The sequence below is a fragment of the Haliotis asinina genome, chromosome 13, assembly GCF_037392515.1.
Source record: "Haliotis asinina isolate JCU_RB_2024 chromosome 13, JCU_Hal_asi_v2, whole genome shotgun sequence".
NCBI lineage: Eukaryota > Metazoa > Mollusca > Gastropoda > Lepetellida > Haliotidae > Haliotis > Haliotis asinina.
The window spans coordinates 23,272,690-23,289,868 of NC_090292.1; the positions used below are offsets into that span (position 1 = coordinate 23,272,690).

Genomic DNA, 17,179 nt, shown 5'->3' on the forward strand with positions numbered 1-17,179 from the left:
ACATCCATTCTTTCAAGAGATCCAAACCTATTAAATAGTTGGATCGAATTATCAGACCCCTTTGAAATCCTATCACTTTGATGTCCTTTCGAAGATTCAGTTCTTGATTTGCTTTGTTTCACATTTCTTTGAGATATTTGTGGTCTTTGTGCTTGAGACTTCTTCTGAGTGGGAGATGATGATTGACCTTGAGAAAGAGTCTGTATGTCAGAGCGTGAATCAGATGTGTGAGTTGACTGTTCATTTAAATATATATTTGAGGCGCTTCAGAGTTCAACCATGCCAAGTCTGTCTGGCAGTCACCAGATAATGTTGTGACTTTGGTGGTTATTTCAGGGGTTGTCTGGAGGACAGACGCATGAGTTTCCTGCCTTCCTCAGACTGAACAAGTTTCTTTGCTTCAGAAAAACTGATGTTTCTGGAAAATTTAAATCTATTTATTTTCATGTGGTGTTTCCAGACAGGACAGTCTTTGGAGTATGATGGGTGACTCCCTGAACAGTTGGTACATTTTTTAGCATCATTGTGACAGTCTTCCGTTGTATGAGTTTGTTCACCGCAATGAGCACATGTGACAGGTCTTGTGCATGTATTGACGTCATGGCCAAATCTTTGACATTTGAAACACCTTAATGGGTTTGGAATAAAGGTGTCAACTTTGATATTGTTGTAACCTGCTTTGATTGATGTCGGAGCAGTCGGCGTTGAAAATGAAAAAAAGGTACGTGTTAGTTGGTTGTGTCTGTGAGTTCTTTCGTGTTGAGAACCGTTTAACAAACATAACGTCTTGATATCTTCATCTCAAACACTATGTCAGCTTCCGTCATATCAGCAAACAACTGATCCCTGTCTCGTACAATTCCTTTACTGGTCTTGAGCGTTCTATGTGCTGTAACTGAAACAGGAACGCCGACAAATGAAACTGTTGACATAAGGTTGGTAGATTGCTGTTTCCTGTTGCATTCTATCAGCAAAGAACCTGATCGTAATCTTCGGACGTTTTTTACTTCAGCAGCTATGCCTTCAATACCCTTAGATATGGCAAAAGGGTTAAGTTTGAGCAACTGTGTCAAGCACAAAAAATCCTAGCCAATGTTCTACAGACTTTAATGGTCTTTGCTTATCTTCATTATCCAGTGGACGTTTGGGTTTTTTTGGAAGGGGTTTCGTATTCCGTGTTTGTTGGTTATATGGTTCATCATCCGAGCTCCCCACCCACCACGGAGTATCACAAGGACAATGCTAAAGCAAGCGGGCCTCCAACTTGCAGCACCAAGGATACCCGGATGATTTACTGAAGCAGAGACATTAAAAAGATTAACAATTCTACCAGATTGACCCATGAGCCACCGCCTTCTGGACATAAGACTCTAGGCAAAGTTCAAAAGTCCAAAAGTAAACCTTTTTCAAATTACATTTGTGTAATGACATTGTGCATACACAAGGCTTCGCGTGACCAGCCGATTGATAGAATCGGGCCGATTCTTCCACCCGTCTTGGTGAAGTAAGGGCCAAAGTGGTGTGTTGGGCAACAAGAACACGGTTCAGGCTCCTATTGCCCTCAACCACCAGACTACCGTCCTCCACCGACACGGGACGCAACCAACGGCAAACGGGTTGCCCCATTCGGCCGCTCCTTGCGACCAGCAATGGGGTGCTATGAACCTAGTTGACGCGGGTCCACACGGGGATTTCAGCAGCTCTTGGCTTTACCCAGCACCCACCACGAGGAAGTGGCCGTTCTTTGAGTGTGACTGAGATGACGATGATTTGTGATCAGAAGAAGACTTTGATGTACTAGGAAGTGATTCCTCAGTCTGAGATGATATGGGAGGGTACACAAGCTGTGGATAATCGCAATTTACCAAGGTAAGTCAAGGTAGTCTGGCAGCCTGTTGATGATTTTGTTTTTTTAGAGGTAGACTCCGATGATGTTTTTGCTACTGTTGCATAACTTTCTGGAGGATCAGACCTCTTTACCAGTATTTTTTTGCCTCAGAAAGGAGATATTTTGAGTAAACTTTATTCTGTTTATCTCCATATGCTCTTTCCGAATAGGACAGTTTCGAAGAAGGGTCCTCTGAGCAGTTAGCACATTTTTTTTAAAATCACTGTCACATTCTTCAGTTGTGTGTGTTTTCTCACCACAGTGAGCACAGAGAACAGACAATGTGCAAGTATTCACACAGTGTCCACATTCCTGGCATTTAAAACACCTGAGCGGGTTGGGGATGTAGGTATCAACGTGTATGTTACAGTAACCTGCCTTCACTGATTTAGGAGCATTTGGACATAAAAAAAGAAAACAGAAACGTATTGGTTTGGAATGTTTCATTGTTTTTTTCGGTTTGAAAAGCGCTTTATATACAGCACACCTTGATTTTTCATTTCTGATGCAATGTCAAATTCGGACATATCAGCAAACAATCGATCACGATGTCTGATGATATCTTTACTAGTGTTCAAGGTAGAGACTATGACCGGAATGCCCACAAAAGATTCAATACTCATCAGATTGGATGCTTGTTGTTTCTTGTCCCACTCAACTAGTAGCGCACCCAAACGTAAGCATCAAATGTAACATCCCCAGCAATACCTTGAATACCCTTGGATACTGCGAAAGGGTTCAGCTTTAATGTTGTCTTGTCGGGAGTCTCAATAACAAGGAAACGTGACCAATACTCATTCGATAGATATGGCCTGTGGTCAGTATCAACAGGATCAATTTCAAGTGGACGTTTTGCTTTTTTGTTGGGTACTTCATAAGCCATGGTTGGTGTCATATGGTTCATCATCCGAGCTCCCCACCCACAACGGAGTATCACAAGGACAATGCTAAAGCAAGCGGGCCTCCAACTTGCAGCACCAAGGATACCCGGATGATATACTCCAGTAGAAGAACTATAAATAATTAAACTACCAGATTGGCCCATGAGCCATCGCCTTCTGGCATAAGTCTCTAGGCAAAGTTCATATTAGAATTCACAATCAAAAAGTTACAGATAAGCAGTAGTGCCAAGGCCAAAATTTAAAACAATTCCAAATCAAATTTGTGCAATAACACATATACAGTCCATGCACAGGGCTTGGCATGACCAGCCGATTGGTTGAATCGGGCCCATTCAACCACCCATCTAGGTGAAGTAAGGGCCAAAGTGGTGTATTGGGCAATGGGCGTCCTCCACCGACACGGGACGCAACCCACGGCCAACAGGTTGCCCAATTTAGTCGCCTCTTACGACAAGCAATGGGGTAATGTGGACACATTCTGTCCCGGGTCCACACAGGAGAAGATCACTTAGCTTTACCTAGCACCCACCACGAGGAGGTTGCTCTTCATGGGTGCCCAGGTGGTAGAACTGGCCCGGTTCAACCAATCGGCTGGTCACACAATGCCATGTGCATAGCTAATACTCTGTGCACATTTTCGTCGTTTTCGGTGTTTGCCTCTTCCATTGTTCAAATTATTAATATGGTTAACTGCCTATAGTCCTATGCCAGAAGGCTGTGGCTCATGGGCCAATCTGGTGAAGCTGACTTCCAAATTCGTTATGTTTCCAATTTCTTGTCACTGGACTGATCCTCCCTGGCATGCACTTTGGTATACAAATACTGAAGTGAAAAATGTTACTCGCCTTCTCTCCGGCTCTTCGCTAGTAGACAGTTTACGTAAACAGCAATATTTGAACCTTTTGTCTATTAAACAGTTTGCCACCATTGAGGTTTTCGTTTCAGAACACAAAGCACTGAATTCATTTAAAGGAATCGTACGAGATCGTGCTCAATGTCTATCTGACATGAGTGAAAAGGACATTGTTGCTGAAATGAAGAGTCAATGAGTGACTGATGTGAAACGTTTCACTAAAAAGCGAAATGACAATATTATCCTGACTAACACCTATCTCTTCATGTTTTCCCTTCCAATGAGTGAGTGAGTTTAGTTTTACGTCGCACTTAGCAATAGACAATCCAGTGATCAATAACATGAGCATCGATCTGGCATCGATGGGGAACCGATGACATGTGTCAACCAAGTCAGCTAGTCTGACCACTCGATCCAGTTAGTCGCCTCTTACGACAAGCATAGTCACATTTTATGGCAAGCATGGGTTGCTGAAGGCCTATTCTACCCCGGGACCTTCACGGGTCTTTTCCCTTCCAAAATTGCCAACAAGTATGAAAGCGTCTCAGATGTTACAGGTGTCAAAAGTTTGGCCATGGAGCAAAGAACTGCAATCACAACGCTGTGTGCTCTCGTTGCAGATATACTCATGACAGTTCCACATGCGCTACAGAAACATTTAAGTGCGCAAACTGTAAACTATCTGGCCTATTCCAAATGATGTGCAGATAAATAAAAAATTCTTCAACTTAAGTGCAAACACAACATTTCATATCATGAGGCTAAAAAGTTATTGATGTCACAATCATCTGTATCTTCTTTGTCAACTAAAACTTGTTCAGCAGTTCAACTCAACAATCTACACCAGCTCCAGTGACAGTATCTGTAGCTTGCCAAACAACACTTTCCTGGTTCAAACAACAGGTTCCACTGGACACTGTAGCTCCAAATCCTCAGCTTGATGCTAAAACTTCAACATCAGCATCTCAAACTGATATTATGCCAGAAAATACATCCAACAAAGCAGTTCAGGGCACAGCGCAGTTATCCAGAAAAGGAAAGACACAAATGGGAAGAAAAACAAGGTCCCTCCAGCACTTGGAGGTACCTTCTTCACTTCCTAATACTGTTGAGGTTCATAATTCGTTTGAACCTCTTGACATGGAGATGGTCCCTCGCACATTGTGAGGGATAGCACACCTTAATCCCGATCTCAAATTAAGCCCCCATGAATGACTCACATATCACTCAGTGGAATTGCAGAGGACTGCGGAATAATTTAAATGATTTACCATAGCTTATACAGGATTTAAAAACCTTCAGCGTTATGTTTACAGGAGACATATTTACCAAATACTGAGAAACTTAAGACAGTACAGTTCATACAATTTCTTCTCACCCCCGGGTGTTAAAGCAACAGGAGGTTCTTCGATTCTGGTGAGACAAGGTACTATTCACAGCCCTGTTTCTCTGAATACCCCCACCAAGCTGTTGCTGTCCGAGTAACTTTGCACACTGTTCGTACATCATGTTCACTTTATGTTCTTCCCTCTTCATCTCTTCAGCATGCTGATCTTCAGGTGTTGTATGATCAACTTCCCAAGCCCTGTATCATCATGGGTGATTTGAATGGACACACCCCTCTTTGGGGAAGTGCACACACTAATAATAAGGGGAAAGTACTTGAAGATTTTCTTTCCAACAATGACATATGCCTCTTTAATGATACTTCCAACACGTATTTACATCCCGGTACAGGTACTTACTCATCCCTTGATCTGTCAATGATAGACCCGGATCTTCTGAATCAGTTTGAATGGTCAGTCCACAATACCCTGTGTGGCAGTGATCATTTTCCAACCATTCTCAAAGTTATTGCTCCGTCAGATGCTCCTCCATCATCAAGGTGGAATTTTGAAAAGGCTAAAAGTCTATGTACTGACAAACTCAAACCTGAACTGATCCTGATATACCTGATGCCATACAATGTATTTTCAGATGAACTAAATAACATAGCTGATGAGTGTATCCTGAAGTCCTCTGCAATTCCACATGTGTATAAACCATGGTTTAACAATAAATGCAAAAAGGCTAGGAAGGCACGGAGGAAAGCTGAAATGTTTTTTCCGTCGATATCCCATGGTCCATAATTTGGGCAAGTTTAAAATTTCAAATGTTCAAGCAAAATAAACGCCACTCTAGGAGGAACTATGCATGAAAAATTATTTCGCGCACACCAGTATCAAAGGTATGGAATATGATCCAGAAACTCAAAGGTAAGGGCTCTAAATCTCAAAGATGGGAATCAATTATTAACCAATAAATCAGATATTACTAATAAATTAGGTGAAACGCTAGCCAAACAATTCTTCCTCATCCAATCATATATCCGAATTTGAAAAATATAAAAAAATGGAAAAAAAGAAAACTATTAATGTCAATTCAGATAATGGTCAAGATTACAATGAAACATTTTCGATGCATGAGCTTCATAGTGCGCTTGACCAGGCTCACGATCCTCCTTCAGGCAGTGATGGTATACATTATCAGCTCCTAAGGCACTTACCTGAGTATTGATTAGAGACGCTCTTACATATTTTTGATGACATTTGGACATCTGGAACATCTCCATTAATGGAATGATGCTATTATTGCTCCCATACCAAAGCCAGGTCGTGATCATACGGATCCCTCCAATTATAGACCAATATCACTAACTAGCTGCGTTTCCAAGATCATGGAACGTATAATAAATAATCGACTTGTTTCGTACTTGGAAACCAATGAACTCATAACAGATATACAGTGTTGTTTCCGTAAAAACAGAAGTGCGTTTACAATCCTTTGTAAAAAACGCGCTGAGTAATAAACAACATGTTCTGTATATCTTTTTTTATCTTGAAAATGCATATGACACAACCTGGAAATATGGCATTTTAAAAGAATTGCATGGCTTCAGTTTGCGAGGCCGTTTGCCTCAATTTATAGCCAACTTTTTAAATGACAGACAATTTCAAGTCCGCTTGGGTTCTACCCTGTCTGATCATTACAATCAGGATCAGGGTGTTCCAAAAGGCAGTATTTTGTCTGTCCCATTATTTAGTATTAAGATCAACAGTTTATCCAAAGTTTTAAACGATTCCATTTACGGATCACTGTTTGTGGATGATTTTAATATTTCTTGTCGTGGTAAAAATATGCATACTATTGAACGCCAACTACAGTTGTGCTTAAATAAAAAAAATACATGGTGTCTTGAAAACGGCTTTAAATTTTCTAAATCCGAAACTAATTGTATATACCTCTGTAGAAATTATAAGCCGCATAAGGACCTTGAACTATCTTTAAATAGCACTCCCATCAAAGTTGTAAAGGAGGCCAAGTTCTTGGCTTTAATTTTCAATTCTCATTTACCCTTTTTACCGCACATTAAATCTCTTGAAGTTAAATGCTCAAAACTCGATTATGGCTCCATCGTATATGCTGGAGCCTGCCAAAGCAACTTTAAACTTCTTAAGACTTTGCCTTGGGTCTTTTAGAACTTCACCTATTGGTAGTCTCTACGTTCAGGCTGATGAACCATCCCTTCCACAACGTCTATAAAATTATCCTTACAACACATTACTAAATTATATTCTAATGAATCTAACCCTGCCTATAACTGTGTGTTCAATCCGCTTTAGAGCACAGAATTAAACCCATTCTTTCTTCTGCCGGCATTAAGCTGGAAAGTATATCGCTTTCCCGTCTTCTTTCTTCTCCTCCTTGGCAACTGGTAAGACCACAAGTCGACCTAACATTAACTTCATTTAAAAAATCAGAAACGAATGAATTACGATATAAACAAGAAAATAATCAATTAAAAACTAAATATAGCAATCATAAACCCTTATTTACAGATGGTTCTAAGGACGGTGGTGCAGTAGTTTGTTCCTGACACTGTCATTGGATCCAGAACAATATCTTCTAGAATTCCAGGTAACAGCTCTATTTTCACTGCAGACGCAAACGCCATATTAACAGCTCTTAAATATATTCAAAGACATCCTAAACGTAAACAATATATAATTTATTCAGACTCTCTCTCTCGTCTTCAGGCGATTAAACATATTTCTTGTAAACATCCACTTTTAATAGAAATTATTGAATTGTACAATGATCTTGCTACTGGCCAATACGACATTGTCTTTTGTTGGTTACCCAGCCACGTTGGCATTTCTGGTAACAGACTGGCTGACCTTGCTGCTACAGCAGCACTCAACAAATCTGTGACGCTATATTCAAAGACACCATAAACACAACCAGTACATAATCTATTCTGACTCTCTTTCTTGCCTTCAGGCTATTAAAAATATTTCTTGTAAACATCCACTTTTTATTAAATTGTATAATACTCTTGCTACTGGCCAATACGGCATCGTATTCTGTTGGTTACCCAGCCGCGTTGGCATTTCCGGTAACGCAATGGCCGATCTGGCTGCCAAGGCAGCACTCAACAAATCTGTGACACCACTTCTTATTCCATACACTGATTACAAAGTTTGCACTAGAAGGTATATCCGTGATCTGATGCAGAAGAAGTAGGACACTCAAGTAGGTATCAATAAATTACATGAAATAAAAACCGTATATTGGTTACACCTACTTGGGCTGTCAGTCCAGATTTGAAGAGGTCATTATGAGACGATGTCGTATTGGTCACACCAGATATACGCATAAATACCTTTTGAAAGGTGAGGATCCTCCATTTTGTATCCCTTGTGATGAAAGACTCACGGTCAAGCATGTCTTGCTTGACTGCGTGGAATATTCCATCACAAGGGATACCTATTTTAAATCACGTAGTATGAAGGACCTTTTTACTAATATCAGTTCTCATTTAATTATTGGATTTTTAAAAGAATTAGATTTATTAAATGAATTGTACATAGATAATTGTTTATCATTGGAAGCTTAAATTGGTAACTGTGCTTGTTAGTGGCTGTATCCTCAAAGGGGGTTGAGGTACCGTAAAACTATTGTCCTCCTGAGAGGGTACGTAAGTCCACAAACATTCAAAGTAAATTCAAACTTTCCATGTTTTAATCGTAGAATAAGTGTCTTTTTACTGAATGGCTAGATTTCCCGAATTGCTGACGGCTGAGGGGATGATGTAAATCCAGCTAGGGTCCATGCAGGTAGCAAAGGTACTGTAAGTCCCCATGGTCCCTAGTATGGTGATCTACCTTCAGTTGTTAGCAATCTATAGCCCATTTTTGTGTTGTATTGTCCTCTATAGATAAATTGTTTTAGGTATAGTTACTAGTTTTATATTCTCCTCTGTGATATTCTAGTTGTTTTACTGTCCTTCGTTGACAGGTTTTATAATACGCATATATTTCATTTCAGAATTTAATGTTCTCGTCACGATATGGCTGAGATACTGCCGATGTGACGGTATATATTAACTCACTCACTCACTCACTCATAACGTGAAATTTCAGAAATACATACGCCATTAGAGAGTTCGAAGCACATGGTCAAAACTGAAAATTGGAATTTCCCGGATTATTTTTAGCACAGTTGCCCCTTGAAACCCATACAACGGGCTCCGTCATACGAACAGGCTAGCTATTCTTGAAACGTTCGTAGCCCTACGAACTTCATAGGTCCATTCTTAACGCACAGACTACGATCAAAGTTGAGAATTCTTAGGGCTACGAACATTTCGAGAATAACGGCCCACATCACATGTAGCGATAGAAAAAGATATCTGACGACGTCGTACAACGTCATGCGTCAAAAATGCAGAAAAAGAAACAGTTACTGATAATTTAACGTAAGCGAAATCTGTCACAGGAAAAATAAGCTGGTTTCCGGAACACTGAAACCGAGAGGAAACGTCATGGAAACCAACATTTCTAGTTGGTTTCCAGGGAGTTTCCTATAGTTTCATTGTGGTTTCCATGCAACTGAAACTGCACCATTTCAGAATGGTTTCCAGTTCGTTTCATTACCCACTCCTCCAAGCGGGATCCAGTTGGTTTCCATGTATGAGTTTATTGTAGGTTTCAACCTGGTTTCCATGTATGAGTTTATTGTAGGTTTCAACCTGGTTTCCAGGTATGAGTTTATTGCAGGTTTCAACCTGGTTTCCATGTATGAGTTTATTGTAGGTTTCAACCTGGTTTCCATGTATGAGTTTATTGCAGGTTTCAACCTGGTTTCCAGGTATGAGTTTATTGTAGGTTTCAACCTGGTTTCCATGTTGTAGTTTCCAACCTAGTTTAATACCTAGTTTCCATGAACTGAAACTTGCTCGTGTCGGCCCTTTACTCGGTCTTCCGGAAAAGATGTTGTTTCATGTCTCACATGTAGCAAATCAGGTATTTTATACAATTGCATAATGGTAAAAGGCTTCAGGATGACAAACAACAGAATAAAACATAAATTCATTAAAAGTTTATTATATTCAACAATATGTTTGTAAACAAATAATATGGGGACTATTCAAGTTAGTAAATGAAATAAAAGCAAGGGAATAATTAGCAGTGAGTACAGAATATTTTTTTTAAACACACTGTAGACCAGCCCATATCACTTAGCGTCCTAGTTTGAAAAATGTTAGCTCTTTCCCCAAGAGAGGAAGAACTGTGTGCTTCTTCTCCTCCGGCCAGTCAATCGTTTCACAGCCTTCCTCCTTTCCAGCTTCTGAAATTTAGAAAACAAACTATCAGTACAAACAAGCATTCGTCTACGATATGCATGGCTAGAGTGAGTGAGTGAGTTAGTATTTAACGTCACATCGGCAATATCTCAGCCATATCGTGACGAGAACGTTTATACTGAAGTGAAATATATGGATACTATAAAAACCTGTCAACGAGGGACAGTAAAGCACCTAGAATATCACAAGTATGATTAAAACTAGTGTGGAAAGTTAAAAATAATATCACTATTCGGACAATACAACATAAAATCAGGCTATAGATTGCCAACAACCGAAGGTAGATCACCATACTAGGGACCATGGGGACTTACAGTACCTTTGCTACCTGCATGGACCCTAGTTGGATTTACATCATCCCCTCAGCTGTTAGCAATTTAGTCACATCTAGCCAAAAATTAAAAATACACATATACTACGATTAAAAACAGTGGAAGTCTAAACGTACAGGAAATGTTTTGGGACTTATGTACCCTCTCAGGAGGACAATAATTTTACGGTACTTCAACCCCCTTTGAGGGTACAGCCACTAACAATTCAAGTTACTAATCTAAACTACCATGAATTAAAATGCAGCTATCTACAGAACATATTAATCAAAATTCAAAGATGAAATCAATTTCTTTTAAAAATCCAAGAATTAAATGAGAACTTACGGTGTTAAAAAGATCCTTAATTGTTTTTACATTGAAATATTTATCCCTTGTGATGGAGAATTCAACACAGTCAAGCAGGATATGCTTGACCGTGGTTCTCTCATCACAAGGGATGCAAAACGGAGGATCCTCACCTTTCAATAGGTATGAATGAGTATATCTTGTATGACCAATACGACATCGCCGCATGATTACCTCTTCAAATCTGGACTGACAGCCCAAGTGGATTTAGCCAATATAAGGTTTTATTTCATGTAATTTATTTATACCTACTTGGGTGTCCCACGTCTTCTGCATCAGATCACGGATGTAAGTTCTAATGGTAGCTTTATAATCAGAGTATGGAATAAGAAGTGGTGTCACAGATTTGTTGAGTGCTGCCTTAGCAGCAAGGTCAGCCAATGTGTTACCAGAGATCCCTACATGGCTGGGTAACCAACAGAAGACGATGTCGTATTGGCCAGTTGCAAGATCATTATATAATTCAATAATTTCTATTAAAAGTGGATGTTTACACGAAATATTTTTGATAGCCTGAAGGCAAGAAAGAGAATCGGAATAGACTATATATTGTTTACGTTTAGGGTGTCTTTGAATATATTTGAGAGCTGTTAATATGGCGTTAGCTTCTGCTGTAAAAATAGAACTATTATCTGGTAATCTAGAAGATATTGTTCTGGATCCAATGACCGTAGCACAAGCAACTGCGCCACCGTCCTTGGATCCATCTGTAAATAAGGGTTTGTAATTGCTATATTTATGTTTTAATTGATGATATTCTTGTTTATATTGTAATGCATTTGTTTCTGATTTTTTAAATAATGTTAATGTTAGGTCAACTTGTGGCCTAACCAATTGCCAAGGAGGAGAAGAAAGAAGACGGGAAGGCGATATACGTTCCAGCTCAATACCGGCAGAAGAAATAAATGGTTTAATTCTGTGCCCAAGAGACGGAACAAGAGAAGACTTTTTGTTATACAAATCCTGATAAAGCGGATTGAACACACAGTTATACGCAGGATTAGATTCATCAGAATATAATTTAGTAATGTATTGTAAAGACAGTTTTATGCGACGTTGTGTAAGAGATGGTTCATCGGCCTCAACGTATAGACTTTCAATGGGTGAAGTTCTGAAAGACCCAAGACAAAGTCTTAAGCCTTGATGGTGGACAGAATCAAGAAGTTTAAGGTTGTTTTTGCAGGCTCCACCATATACGATTGAGCCATAGTCGAGTTTTGAACGGACCAGTGATCGATATAGGTGTAAGAGGGTAGTTTGATCCCCTCCCCACTTGGAGTTGGAAACAACTTTCAACAAATCTAGTGCCTTCAGGCATTTAGCTTTGAGGGATTTAATGTGCGGTAAGAAGGTTAAATGAGAATCGAAAATTAAACCCAAGAACTTGGCCTCCTTGACAACTTTGATGGGAGAGCCATTTAAAGATAATTCAGGGTCCTTATGCGGCTTATATTTTCTACAAAAATGTATACAATTAGTTTTGGATTTAGAAAATTTAAAGCCGTTTTCAAGACACCATTTGTTTATTTTATTTAGACACAACTGTAGTTGGCGTTCAATAGTATGCATACTTTTACCTCGACAAGAAATATTAAAATCATCCACAAAAAGTGATCCATCAATTGAATCGTTTAAAACCTTCGACAAACTGTTGATCTTAATACTAAATAATGTAACAGACAAAATGCTGCCTTGTGGAACACCCTGATCCTGATTATAATGATCAGACAGGGTTGAACCTACTCGTACTTGAAATTGCCTGTCTTTTAAAAACTCTGATATAAAAAGAGGCAGACGGCCTCTCAACCCAAAGTCATGTAAATCCTTCAAAATACCATGCTTCCAGGTCGTATCATAAGCTTTTTCGAGATCAAAGAAAATCGATACTGCATGTTGTTTATTGACCATAGCATTTTTCACGAAGGATTCTAAACGTACCAAATGATCAATGATTTTTTCTGAAACCACATTGAATATTTGTGATCAGGTTATTGGTTTCAAGATACCAAGTTAGTCTATTATTAACCATACGTTCCATGGTTTTACAGACACAGCTAGTGAGAGATATCGGTCTATAATTTGATGGATCTGTATGATCCCTGCCAGGTTTTGGTATTGGGACTACAATGGCATTACGCCATGAAGGAGGAAATATTCCAGACGTCCATATTTTATCAAATATGTCTAAAAGTGTGACCAGGCATGGCTCAGGTAAGTGTTTCAGTAACTGGTAATGTATATTATCATTACCAGTTGCAGTGTCATGAACTTGCTCAAGAGCAGTATGTAGCTCATGTAATGAAAACACTTCATTATAATCTTCACCGTTATTTGATTCAAAATTAAGTTTTGTCTTTTCCTGTTGTTTCTGATATCTCTGAAACTCAGGAACATAATTTGTTGATGAAGAATTTTTGGCAAGAGTTTCGCCAATTTTATTTGCAATTTTACATTTATCCGTAATTAAATTCTCACCATCTTTAAGATGGTGAACAGCCGATTTTGTGCATTTGCCTTTTATTCTCTGAATCATATTCCATACTTTGGACATAGGCGTTCGTGAATTAATTTTGGAAATATAGTTCCTCCAGGATTGCCGTTTGTTTTGCTTGAAGGTACGACGTGCCTTCGCATTTAGTATTTTAAATTTATTTAAGTTATGGACAGTTGGGTGTTGACGAAAATATTTCTCTGCCTTTTTCCTTGCTTTCCTAGCATTTTTGCAGTCAGCATTAAACCATGGCTTCCGTACATGTGGAGCTGTAGAGGACCTTGGTATACACTCATCAGCAATTTTATTTAAGGCATCAGAAAACACCTGAATAGGATCAACAATATCCAAGAAACATTCGGGTCTTAGTCTAGATGTGCATAAGGTTTGAAATAAGGACCAATCTGCTTTGGAAAAATTCCATCGTGTGAAAGATGCAGAATCAGTTGGAGAAGTTCCTGATAGTATCGTAGGAAAGTGATCACTTCCACAAAGGTCATTGTGGACTGACCATTCAAATCCATTAAGTACAGTAGAGTCTGCAAGAGACAAATCCAGAGAAGAGTAGGTGCCGGTTGCAGGATGCAGGTAAGTACTCGAACCATCGTTGTATATACACAAATCGTTATTGGAGATAAAATCTTCCAGTGTTTTACCTTTAGTGTTGGTATTTGTACCACCCCAGAGTGGATTATGGCCATTAAGATCACCCATTATAATGCAGGGTTTCGGAAGTTGATCATAAAGAGCTTGAAGATCAGACAAATGAAGTGTGGAAGAAGGCGGAATATACAGTGAGCATATTGTAAAAGCAATATGAAGAGTTAGTCTCACTGCAACGGCTTGAAGGTTAGTTTGTAGTGTTACTGGGCTGTGAATAACATTCTGCTTAACAAGGATAGATGATCCACCGGTGGCTCGATCACCCGGAGGTGAGAAAGAATGATATGCATCAAACTGACGTAAAGTAAAAGTATCTGTCTGTTTGAGGTGCGTCTCCTGTAGACAGACAGCTGATGGTGCAAAGTCTTGGACTAATAGCTGTAATTAATTAAAATTAGTCCTTAATCCTCTACAATTCCACTGTACTATATTGTTGGAAGACATTATCTTTTAGGTGGGTTGATTGGGGATCTACCCCGAACTTTTTTTGAGGGCGACAAACTGTGGGCCCTAGAATGGACGTTTTCGGAGACGTCCATGTCCTCGAGAGATCCATATTTGTTATATAGCTGAATTCTATTTTCCGAGCCTTTTGGGGCTCTGCCACTTTGCTTTTTGGGAGCATCGTGCTTCAGTTTAGTTTTGCTTTTCACAGCTTGCTGACTATCAGATGATGACTGAGACTGTGACCTTGATTGAGAAGACGACGTATGATTAGATGACGGTTGTGAAACTTCCTCTGACGTACTAGGTATTGATTCCGCAGTTTGAGATGATGTAGCAGGATATAGATTCTGTGGAGAGTTGCCTTTTATCCAAGTCAAGTTTGTTTGGCAGCTTGTGGTTGATTTAGATACTTTAGGGCTTAGCTCGATTGGTGTTTTGGTTACTGAAGCATAACTCTCTGTCAGCTCAGATCTCTGTACAAGTTTCTTGGCATCAGAAAAACTAATGTTCTGGGTAAATTTGATCTTGTTGATCTGCATTTGTTCTTTCCAAATTGGACATTCTTTAGAGAAAGAGGAATGATCACCTGAACAGTTGGTGCATTTCTTAAAAGTACTTGTACAATCTTCAGTTGTGTGTGTCTTTTCACCACAGTGAGCACACACAACAGACAATGTACATGTATTCACACCATGGCCATACTTCTGACATTTAAAGCATCTCAGCGGATTGGGAATGTAGGTGTCAACAGTGATATTACAGTAACCTGCCTTCAAGAACTTGGGAGTAGTTGGTGACGAAAAGGAAAACAGGTAGGTATTTGTTTGAACAGTTTCATTGTTTTTACGTGTTGAAAAGCGTTTTACATAGAGTACACCTTGGTCTTTCATTTCAGTCGCGATGTCAAGTTCTGTCATGTCAGAAAATAACCGATCACGGTCTCTGATGATACCTTTGCTCGTGTTTAACGTCTTGTGAGCAGAAACAGTAACGGGAATGCCAACAAACGATTCTGTACTCAACAAATTGACTGATTGCTGCCGTTTCCCGCACTCAACCTGCAGTGCACCTGAACGTAACCGTTTAATGCTCTTAACTTCCCCGGCAATACCTTGTATACCTTTGGCAACTGCAAACGGGTTCAGTTTTAGAGGTGTTTTGTCAACAGTTTCAATCACAAGAAAGCGTGGCCAAAAGTCAATTGCTCTGGACGGTCGAAGGTCATCATCATCAACATCATTTTCAAGAGGACGTTTAGTTTTTTTGGTGGGGATTTCATAAGCCATGTTTAGGGTTTAGATTTCATCATCCGAGCTCCCCACCCACCACGGAGTATCACAAGGACAATGCTAAAAACAAGCGGATCTCCAGCTTGCAGCACCAAGGATACCCAGGTGATATACTCAAGCAGAATAATGTAAAAGTAATTATTCCACCTGATTGGCCCATGAGCCACCGCCTTCTGGGCTTACGACTCTAGGCAAAAACATACATAACATGATACATTTGAAATAACAGTCTCAAGATAGGACTAAGCATGAAACATAAAATTAACAATTTCATAAATTGTGAGCATACACAGTTGCAGCTCAGGGCTTGGCGTGACCAGCCGATTGATAGAACTGGGCCAGTTCTACCACCCGTCTAGGTGAAGTAAGGGCCAAAGTGGTGTGTTGGGCAAATGGAAAGCAGTTAAAAGCCCAAATGCCCTCAACCACCAGGTTCCCGTCCTCCACCGACACGGGACGCAACCCACGGCAAACAGGTTGCCCAATTTAGTCGCCTCTTACGACCAGCAATAGGGTGCTGTGGACACATTCTGCCCCGGGTCCACACGGGAGAAGAGCACTTAGCGTTACCCAGCACCCACCACGAGGAGGTGGCTCTTCATGGGTGCCTGCATGGCTAGAGAAAAGAAAACGGTCAAACGTTGCTTGAGGTGGAATACACTGAACCCCATGTCCGATAAGCGAAGAGATCAAAAAGTATAAACTGAGCATTTGACATCAAAAGTTTCAATCGCAGAACAGCTTATTGATTCTATTCCAGGAATTTGCTGCGTCTTTAGATGTTTCCGAGCTTAAGACTATAGTAACAGAATTGCTGGTTCGAGATCAGGGGGCGTTTGAAGACTACTGCTTGGGTTACAGACCGCGTGATCCCCCAAGACAGCCACAGCCTGGCGACCAACCAACATGGTGTAGGTGTGGGAACTGCAGGCCCATGCCATCAGCACAAGAAAATAAGTGCTGCTGGCAGACTGGCTCTTCCAAGTGTGCAGTCGATGGCCCAAATTTTTTTACTGTCATCTCACCAGCAGTCCTAGACATTGCCATGGCACATTATAATGACTTCTTTGTCCATGACCAAGAAAGGAACAATGCAGCATACAGACACCAGGCATACAGACAATTTACTCTCCAAAGATTTGGCCGGCTGGGTCAGGGAAACCGGCGAGTGGTGCCATCATGTGTTGTCCTAGCAATACGTAGGAGGTACCCAGATCCTACAGGTATCTACACAGGTTACAAAGAAATGTAAAAAAAACAGTTTTGTATATTGTAAAATGTTTT

At 40.0% G+C, this 17,179-nt stretch overlaps 1 protein-coding gene across 1 annotated transcript; it reads left to right on the forward strand.

Annotated features, from left to right (window-relative positions):
• Positions 1–14,078: 14,078 nt before the first annotated feature.
• On the forward strand, positions 14,079–17,147 carry LOC137259436 (P2X purinoceptor 7-like). Its single transcript, XM_067797093.1, has 2 exons — positions 14,079–14,084; positions 16,656–17,147. The coding sequence occupies exons 1-2, from the start codon at positions 14,079–14,081 to the stop codon at positions 17,145–17,147; spliced, it is 498 nt and encodes a 165-aa protein (XP_067653194.1).
• Positions 17,148–17,179: the final 32 nt, after the last annotated feature.